The 10,367-nt window shown below is 28.4% G+C and overlaps 1 protein-coding gene and 1 long non-coding RNA gene across 2 annotated transcripts; one reads left to right on the top strand and one right to left on the bottom strand.

Moving 5' to 3' along the window:
* The first annotated feature begins 352 nt into the window (after nt 1-352).
* Nucleotides 353-1,546, top strand: LOC107031589 (probable pectinesterase 56). The gene is made up of 3 exons (XM_027919317.1): nt 353-377; nt 455-775; nt 855-1,546. The coding sequence occupies exons 1-3, from the start codon at nt 353-355 to the stop codon at nt 1,544-1,546; spliced, it is 1,038 nt and encodes a 345-aa protein (XP_027775118.1).
* A 5,968-nt stretch (nt 1,547-7,514) lies between these two features.
* LOC114075598 lies at nt 7,515-8,247 on the bottom strand. Its single transcript, XR_003575995.1, has 2 exons — nt 8,015-8,247; nt 7,515-7,807 (listed from the first exon to the last, which is right to left on the bottom strand). It is a non-coding gene; the product is annotated as an uncharacterized LOC114075598 (long non-coding RNA).
* Between the last annotated feature and the right edge of the window lie 2,120 nt (nt 8,248-10,367).

The raw sequence follows: 10,367 nt of genomic DNA, 5'->3' as shown, positions 1-10,367 counted from the left end.
AAGTTTACAAAAGTCACAAAATGATTCCCTCCAAATAAGAAAAGATGAAAAAAGAAGAAGGAATACCATAACTAAGCTAAGAATTAAAATGTTACTACAATTACATATTACCAAGGTAAGTAAATGATAGAAAAAATCAATGAAATGAAGATGACATATAGGTGTGCAACAAAAGAGTCTTTAAAAATGACATTTTATAAATGTATGCAAAAATTTAAACGTGTAAGAAAGAGTAAAAGGTTACTACAATATAAAGGATGGGGTTGTCAAGCTTGGACAATATTACAATATTAAGAAAAAGTAAAACTCTTCCACTATCAAGAAGAATTGCTGCCAATTTATCAACTTTGCAATGGCCATCACAAATAGTTTTTACGGTATCTTTCTTTATATCTCTAGATTGTACTTGTAATTCTTGTTCATAAAATCATCAGACTTTTTTTTTTTAATGCAGGGTATATAATGATGTTATTCGCTATAACTATAGTTGTATGTGTTGAAAGTCAATTGATAACAGAAACATCTTATAACGCGATTGTTTCTAAAGATGGGACCGGAAATTTCAATACAATTGCTGGAGCAATATTGGCGGCCCCCGATCACAGTGTCAAGCCATTCTTCATAAAGATTAAGAAAGGCACGTATGAGGAATATATTAGAGTTGAAAAAAAGAAGATTAATATAGTCTTGATCGGAGAAGGGATGGATAATACGATAATAACGGGTAATAGAAGTTTTGTCGACGGCAACAAAACATATGATACTGCAACCGTTGGTAAGTCCCTCTCTCTCTATATATATAATTTTATCAATTTTGATGAAACTATAATCGTTTCTTCGTATTTAATTTACAGGTGTTCTTGGCAATGGTTTCATAGCTCAAGACTTAACTTTTAGAAATAATGCGGGGCCCATAAAACATCAGGCAGTGGCATTAAGAATTGAAGCAGATTCGGTGTCATTTTATAAATGCCGATTCGACGGGTATCAAGACACTTTATATGCGAAAAAGCGACGTCAATTCTACCGTGATTGTGAAATCTATGGCACGGTAGATTTCATATGTGGTGACGCTACAGCAGTGTTCCAAAACTGTTTGATTGAAGCTCGCACTCCAATGGCGAGGCAATATAACACAATCATAGCGCAACAAAGAGAGCTTGAGTCCTACAAATCTGGAATAGTGCTTCAAAATTGCACGATAAAAGCTACCCCCGATTTGAAGAAATCGGACGTCACGACATATTTAGGTCGGCCATGGGGTACATTTTCTAGGACTGTGATAATGGAAAGCTATATCGATGATTTAATAGATCCTAGAGGATGGGTTGAGTGGATTGAATCAGCAAATAAATCCAGTATTATTCGTCGACCATATTATTTGGAGTACAAAAATAGAGGACCAGGTGCTGTCACGAAGGGACATGTGACATGGGCATCCGTTACTACGGATCCTAATATTGCATCAACTTTTACCGTTAGAAATTTTATAAATGGTGACCGGTGGATTCCCACCAATATCCCTCATTACCTAGATTTATCTTGAATAACAATAGGTTGTATTATATCCCTAGTAATTTATAAAAATAGTACTACTATGTATGTGTCTTGTTTGTTCAAATGAATATGATTATCTGCTTTGTCTTTTAAGTAATTCATTGTTGCTAGTCTTTAAGTATTCATTGTTGTCATTGTCTAACTAGTTTACTTAACATTAAATCACCAAAAAGAACATAACGTATTGTGTCAAAACTTACACATTCATATTATTTGAAGTTGAAAAATAATTAAATATAAAAATCTCAATAATAATTGTTACTTGGCAATTTAATCTGAATTAAAATTTCAAAAATTTGGATTCAGGGAAACTTGTTATTCAAAAGCTGCAGATGATTCATCTTTGTTATTCAAAAATATTCACAATATTGTATATTCGATCATTTTGGGGCTGTAATCTGTTGGTATATGCTTTGGGCTTTAGCGCAAATTCTGCTTCTGCTGAGCCCTTTTGATGTACAACAACCATTTTGACTGTTTATGGGCCGGGTATTTGGCTATATGAATTAGATTCAATGGACATATTTTTTTTCCGAATAGGTCCATCCAGATTTAATTGAAATTTCAATGTGGATTTAAATCGATATAAATCCTCTTTTGGTAATTAGTCATGAACATAGATAGAGTATACATCAATAAACTATATGTGTATTGTCCTATAAAAATAAGAAGACTATATTATTAACATAATAATAAAAATAAGAAGACTATATTATTAACATAATAAATAACTATGAAGGTAATTAAAGTGCAGAGAAAGCCAAATAACTCGTAAATAAACCTTAGCATAAATCAGAATTACTCATGAAAGCATCTTATAAGTTAAAACAGAATGCTGAATTTCTGATTACATATTAATTTTTTAATTGATCTAGCAAAGTAATGGTTAAACCAATAAAATTCATAAAATCATTATCTATTTTTTTAATTGGGGATATTCTGACAGGTGGTTCAGCAAATGAATCTTCACAAGTCTCTGGAGCACTCGCAATAGCAGTAGCTGAAGTGCTCGCCCCCAAAATGTCATTTGCATCAAAATATTTAAGTGCTGATGTAGCATCATCTATCGCACTGTCATAATTTTCCTTACAAACTTGAAGGGATTGTAAAATAATGGGCTCTTTTACTTGCTCTAGTAGACGTACAATCTTATTGTAAATACTTTTTGTCTTTGTTAAACATTGTTGAAGTAGAATACGTGCCAAACCTTTTTTATCAGCGGAAGAGCTCTTAGGGTCCGCTCTAAGAGCATCGATGCAAGTTTTATAATCACTAGACCTTCGACAAACATCTTCTATCAAATCTCCCGATGAAAAAGTTACGAGAGAAAGAAAGAGCATGAAAATCAGTGATAATGCTTTCACGAAATTCATCTTCAATGTTTTACTTGTATTTTTTGGGTCATATGTCAAGTGGTTCTTATAGTTATATCAATACATATTCATACTATTTATATTCCATAAAAGACTGTGTAGATATTATTGGGTAAAGATTGTGGTAATTATATCATTTCCTTTCGAAATAAACTAGCATTAATACGTATCCTCTTTTTATTTAGACATGGAAATAATTTAATATAAAATCACTCTAAATATGATTTTTTTATGAAGTAGTAATAATAAGTATCCTCTTTTTATTTAGGCATGGAAAAAATTTAATATTAATTCACTCCAAATATGATTTTGAAATAAAGTAGTAATAGTAAGTATCCTCTTTTTATTTAGGCAGGAAATAATTTAATATAAATTCACTCTAAATATGATTTTCAATCAATCTTTTTCTTCATTAGCATTATTTTTATATCAATTAAGACACTGATTATATTCATTGCCTTAATAAGCTTTTCCCAATAAGGAAACTTGGAGAGGTCAAACGGTTTTCTCAACTTCAATATGGTCATTTGGTCAAAAGCTTTGATGACACAATAACAATTGATTTTGTGTATATGCCAGTTGGTAGCATATATTTGTAGACCGATTTAGACTATAATTCTCTTTAATTTGGTTAAAAAATGTAACTTTGGAGTATGAAATTAGTATGATATTGTGACTTGGTGAATCGAGAAATGAAATGTTACCAAATCATATTATATCTTTAGGTTGACTTAGCTCATTAATTGCTATTAAAGTCCAATTCGAGAGTCTACTATGTATGTATGTTGTTCTTTTTTTTCAAAATGTGATTATTTTATTTGAAATTTCTTCTTCAAAGTAATTGATTGTTGCCATTGTTCAACTAATTAACTGGGCATTAAATCATAAAAAAAAATATATTTACATAAACTTATTGTGTCAAACACCAAATAATCATGAACTTGACAGTGACTTTACAGAAGAAATGACATATGTTGAGTTTCAACTCACTGGACTTGAACAATAGTATCACATGTAAAATAATAATGAGCAGAAAAAGACAAATAATACGTAAAAAAATCACTATTTTTATTGTGTTCAACATTTTTCTCTATGTATCTAAATTCGATTGGAATTACTATGTGATTTTGAAAGCTACTTCATTCAATTTGTTCGGCTCATTTCATTCAACTCCTTCAATGTTGATTTTAAAGCTAGAATAGCGAGGCTGTCTAGGAGTTTTAAATTCTTTCAAAATTTATTTATAAATGATTCAAAAGTTGTGTTGGAGCAATATTTGAGGCCCCTGATCACAGTGTCAAGCCATTTTCCATAAAATTTAAAAAAGGCATGTATGAGGAATATATTAGAGTTGATAAAAAGAAGACTAATATATTCGTGATTGGAGAAAGGGATGGATATTACGACAGTAATAGAAGTTTTGTCGCCGACAACAAAACCTATGACACCATAACTGTTTGTAAGTCCCTGTCTCTATATATACTTTCATTATTTTTTTGATGAATTATGATTGTTTCTTCTTATTCAAACTTTACGGTTAGGAAATTTATAAAAGGTGACGAGTGGATTCCCACAAACATTCCACATTATTTAGATTTATCTTGAACAACATTAAGTTGTATTGTGTTCCTAGTAGTTATCCGATTACATAAATAGTATATACCTACTTGTTATCTGATAATCTAATTTTAAATTTCGTGTTCAAGTAATGTAATGTTGTCGTTGTGCAACTAATTATCGGGTGATCATTAAGTCATAAAATGAACATAGTTAAAGAAACTTATTGTGTCGAAATGTGCAAGACACCAAATAAGCAGGAATTCAACTTAACATAGGATGACCAAGAGAAGCTTAACTTGAAAATGACTGTCACTGCCTGATGCTTAAACTTTAATTAACTTTGAAACTTTAATTAATTTGAAATTGTGAATTTACATGTATCTGAATGCATAACAAATTTTGTTTGTCTCTCTTCCATCTCGCTCGCTACTCTCTCATGTGTATGGTGTCCCTGATACATGCGAATCACTCCAGATACATACAAATATGTGTATCTAGTCTATATTTAGAGTGATTCACATGTATATGAGATACATACGAGTCTTGCTTGCCTCCCTCCTCAATCTCGCTTGACTCCCCCTATTTTTGTGTTGAGGGTAGAAAAATGCATGTTTATAATTGTGAAATATGTCTAATTATGTAGCTTTCCAAAAAAATATGTTTATAATTAATTTCTAAGCATCTTAAATTTAACTATATACAGTAATTATTATGCTATAGACAAGTAACTTTTTAAATAAAAGTACCAATTACGTCACTCAAAACAAACAATTTTTCTTTTTGGCAAAACGATTTTCAAATCTTTATAAAAATAAGAACTATATATTATACTTTTGAAAATATATTTGATTTCAACATATAATAATTTCTAATTTTTTGAAATTCAAAAAGCTTAAAGTTAATTAAATTGTGAAGCCATAATTGGGTATTCAAAAAACAAGAAAAATGGTCATACAAAGAAGGTAACAAGGACTAGAAAACAAGAAAATATTTTGTCGTTAGCAATTTATCAAAATCAGATGATTAAAATGTTGGTAAAATAATTAATATAGCTCAATAATAATAATATTAATCATATTATTTATTTTATTCTACATATAATTAGTACATGTTCTTCATTAGCCCTTATTTTGATATCAATTATGACATTGATTATATCTATTATATCGCCTAAATAAGCTTTTCCTAATAAAGAAATTTGGAGCAGTCAAATCTTTTTTTCCTTAAAACTGAGCTATAACATATTTTCAATTTAATGCAGGTTAATAAACATATTTTCAATTTAATACAGGTTAATAAACATATTTTCCGGGGATACATTCTAATGGATGAAATATTCTTAAGGTGTGTTTGGTATGGAGGAAAATGTTTTCCATGGAAAATGTTTTCCTAGAAAATGTTTTCCTNAAGGTCAAGGATGTGAAAAAATAAAAATTTTGAAATTGAAAATTTTTATTTTAAATTGATGTTTTTCCCAAAAGAAAATGTAATTTGAAATTGAAGCAGAGTTATGGAAAATGTTTTCCTTAATTTATGAAGGGAAGTCATTTTCCTTAATTTTGAGGAAAATGAGTTGATTTGAAAAACATTTTCCAAAACTTTTGTCCCAACCAAACATGGGAAAATTGGAAAACATTTTCCAGAAAACATTTTCCTTCATACCAAACACACTCTTAAAGATGGCTTAACCTATTTCCTTGTGATTTTCAATATTTTTATACATAAAATATGCTGCACTACATGCAATTGGGAGAAACTGTAGCTACTAATCAAATTTTTCCTAAACAGTAGCTATCACATTTTCTAGTTAATTTTAAGCTTTTGCCAAATTAACTCTAGCAATAGTGTCTTTTAGCTATAATATATAATTTCAAACAAATATGATAGCTAAATAAAATAATCTTACTTCAAGTAATAAAAGATTGTGGAAAGAGTTTAATGAAATAGACATAAATTATTTTGCTTTTATAATATTCCATAACAAACTATTATTTTTTGCCACAAGCTAAAATTTATCGAAGTAATAATAACTTTTAGCCACAATAAATTATTATTGAAGAAAATATCTGGCTAAACAATAGCTTTTCTAGAAGTTATGAAAATTGTGCCAATATTAGATAATATAGTCATGATTTTTTTGCTACATAAAAATTGCATAAAAAATTGCCAAATAAGTAAATTATTTTGAATACTAAATAATCGTGACAACAGTTGACATAAAAAGTATAATCACTTGTCATGATAAAATAATATTGCCATAAAACTATTATCATGATAAATATTTCATAGTTAAAATTATTTTCAATCACAAATTAAAGTTTGTAGTACATACTAATGTTTTATCTATATTAAATATTTTCTAGGATTGAAGTTAGCATGTAATCGTATTGACATGGTCATAACAAATTTTAACAATAATATTTTTGGTATTCAATGAGAGACACAAAATAAGAAGAGTGTCACAATTTAAAGAGAATAATTTTTTTTCATAAAAAAATAAAATAAATGTTGACAATTTGTTTCCAAAAAATCACTCTACAAGCTAATAGTATTTAGTGTATGTGTAGACATTAAAATTTTGTGTGACTCTACAAGATGCGTTCAATTCGAGTTGGACTCTACAAATTGTGTTCAACTCAAATAAGTATTCTTGGAGGCTACTCAACCCTAAACCCTAGTTTATGCCTATATAATGGGTACTAAATTCTCTTAAAAGGCATCTCGAAAAATTTCAAAAAGAGATCAAGATCTCGAATACTCCGCAAATTGATGGATTATTCATATAGAGAGGTCAAATCTAAATCATCCTAGTTCGAGAAGAAAAAATTACATTATAACTGAAGGCTTTCTCAACAAACACGCTGTATATAATAATAATAATAGTCGAACTCAATACAATTGATATTATCAACTAAACACTACTGAATATTGGTTTGTATCCAATAAAAGTACTCAATAAAATAAAGATCATCTCTAGAAAATAAGTACACAAAATTATTAACCTCAATTAAATATAATGAATACGAAAATAAGAGAAATATCTATAATAAAACATCTTTATCATCAGTTTCTGGTTATGATTCTCTAACTTCAATAATATCATCAACCAAGGTAACATCAGTACGGATAACATCAAGATCATATCTTTTCCAATTCATAATGTCTTCATCATCCTCACATATATGTAATAACTCATTACAAGCATCTTGTCGAAAAGTATCTTCATCAATAACACCTCCAATAAGATAGGTAGAATGACCATTCTATACAATTGACCAACTGGGATGAAGATGGTCCTTGACATAAAAAAACATGTTCTGTTTGAGATGCAAACACAAATGGTTCATCTGTTACTAATTTTTGCTTAGTATTAACACTAACAAAGTCATGTTTATCTATTTTCACTCCTATTCCGATGTGATAAACATCCCACCAATCACATTCAAACAAAACAATCCATTTACCTTCAAAATATTGAAGTTCTATTATTTCAGTCAAAACACCATAGTAGTTAATATTCTTACCATTCGCTTCTCCTTTTACTAAAACACCATTATTTTGGGTCTTCTCGTTTACTCAAGTAGTTTAGTATGAAATCTAAACCCATTTATTTCATACCCTTTGAAACTTTGAACACCATCCAAAGGACCTTTAGCCAAAGAATACAATTCACAGGTTGCAAGTTCATTTTTTCCTTTGCTCATTTGTACACATCTACACAAAAATAACTCTTTTTCAATGTGTTCAACTCCTTCTTTACGTATTAAGTTCGAGCGATTCACTATGTGTTTTTTAGATCTATTTCATTTAATATCTTGGGCTCATTTTATTCAACTCCTCTATTGTTGATTTTAAAGCTAGTATAGCACAATTATAAAGGATTTTCAAATTCTCCCAAAATTCATTTCGAAATAATTCGAGACATAATATAAACTAAATGTATAAATTTATAAAACTCACGAGTTCTCTAAGAAATTGTCCAAATGCTACCAAAACCAAAAAATGAAAATGACATTTGACTTTCTGTGGAAAGAGCAATACTATAGTACAATATATGATGTCTTTTCACTAAAGTCAACATAAAAATTACAAAACTTTCATCCTAGTAGTACAAAAATCGCTACTACTAAAAATTCATCTTTCGATCATAATATCATAATTAAGTGGTCATAGATCTATTTAAAGTTGGAACAACAATAGCTAAATCACTACACCAATTATTTCGCAAAAATATTATGTAAAATATCAGAAAATAAGAAATAAAATTGACAAACTTTATGATTTAGTATACTATGAATAGTACACGTAAAAATCATCATCTCAATGATAATGTTTCAACAATTAAGGACAATCACCCTTTATCTCATATTTTATATTGTTTTAGTAAGTAACATTTTAAATAGTTGTATGCCTTGTATTTTACTAGAATTAAAGCAAATATTTAACGCAACACAACCTCTATATTTGTATGACGGAATTGATGCAACCGGTGATATTAGTGTTGGTCCTAGCCATACTAAGTTAATAGTAGTATTAGTAGCTAAGCTACAAGAAAGACAATCTTTAAATGGAGGGGGGTGGGATATGATATAGAGGTATATATATTTATTTCGTGTCATCTGATTTTATCATTGTTATAGTCTAATTTGATTTTATTATTGTTATTGTCTAATTTGATTTGATTATTATATAATTGATTATTGCTAGTGCAATTTTCTCTATTTTATTTTATATGGCCTTTCATTTTTCAAAAAAAAAAATGATTTTGTCATCCTCAACTTGAGTCAAAGATCTATTTGAAACTATTATCTTACCTTCATATTATTCAAGTAAACTTCTTAAATGATTAAAATTACTCAAATGATACCTAAAGAATTAATTAAATCTAGTAGTACAAAAAAAACCTAGTAGTATAAAATAAAAGAGACCATTTTATCAGTTTTCCTCACAATTTTGATATTTTAATTTTCGTGTGACCAATAGTTTTCTTTAGCCAATTTTGACATATTACTTTTATGTGACCAATAATAGGTTTATTAGGTAATTTTATGAAGATATCAATGTCATTAAGTGTTTTATTTAATATTTGGGATTGATTGTTATTTGGGAACTTCATCAATGTTATTAGTGTTTTATTTGATATTTGAAATTGAGTATTATTTAGAAACTTCACTAGCAATAGGGTCAACTGAGATAATAAAAAACAACAAGTAACAACTTAATTAAATCTTGGCTGCTATACTAATTAATTATCTATATAATTATAATTTCAATTTGAGCTTTCAAATCCTAATTAATTAAAATTTCCTCTAATATATTACTATAGAAATTAAAAATTAAAAGTTGATATTATATAATCTCCCCCCCCCCCCTCTCAATCTTTATCCAAATTCATCATTATCTTTTTTCGTTTGACCATATAGGTCGTTTAATGTCGGATTTGTGTTATTAATGTTCTTTAAGTTTATCATGTTGATGTTGTTGCTTGAAGTATTATTATTATTTATTTATTATTATTTCATTTTATGTTTCTCATTTTTTATTTTTACTCTTTTTTTTGCATTATTTTGTTGTGTTTGATCTTTAAAATTGTTTAGATGTTTAGATTTTGTGTTAGTGGGTCAATTTGTTTGGGTCTTGATGAAATGGGTCAACATCTAAACAATTTTAAAGATCAAACACAACAAAAAAATGCAGAAAATAAAGTAAAAAAAATAAAAAAATAATAAACATAAAATGAAATAATAAAAAATAAATAATAATAATACTTCAAGCAACAACATCAACATGATAAACTTAAAGAACATTAATAACACAAATCCGACATCAAACGACTTATATGGTCAAACGAAAAAAGATAATGATGAATTTGGATAA

Source organism: Solanum pennellii, chromosome 1 (genome assembly GCF_001406875.1).
Source record: "Solanum pennellii chromosome 1, SPENNV200".
Lineage (NCBI taxonomy): Eukaryota > Viridiplantae > Streptophyta > Magnoliopsida > Solanales > Solanaceae > Solanum > Solanum pennellii.
This window is presented reverse-complemented; position numbering and strand designations above follow the sequence as displayed.

What these genes read in the sequence shown, in the direction of transcription:
- LOC107031589 (XM_027919317.1), top strand. Translation starts at nt 353, where the DNA reads ATGGCCATCACAAATAGTTTTTACG. An exon ending in CATCACAAATAGTTTTTACG is followed by an intron (nt 378 to 454) that starts GTATCTTTCTTT and finishes TTTTTAATGCAG; the next exon opens with GGTATATAATGATGTTATTC. An exon ending in ATATGATACTGCAACCGTTG is followed by an intron (nt 776 to 854) that starts GTAAGTCCCTCT and finishes TTTAATTTACAG; the next exon opens with GTGTTCTTGGCAATGGTTTC.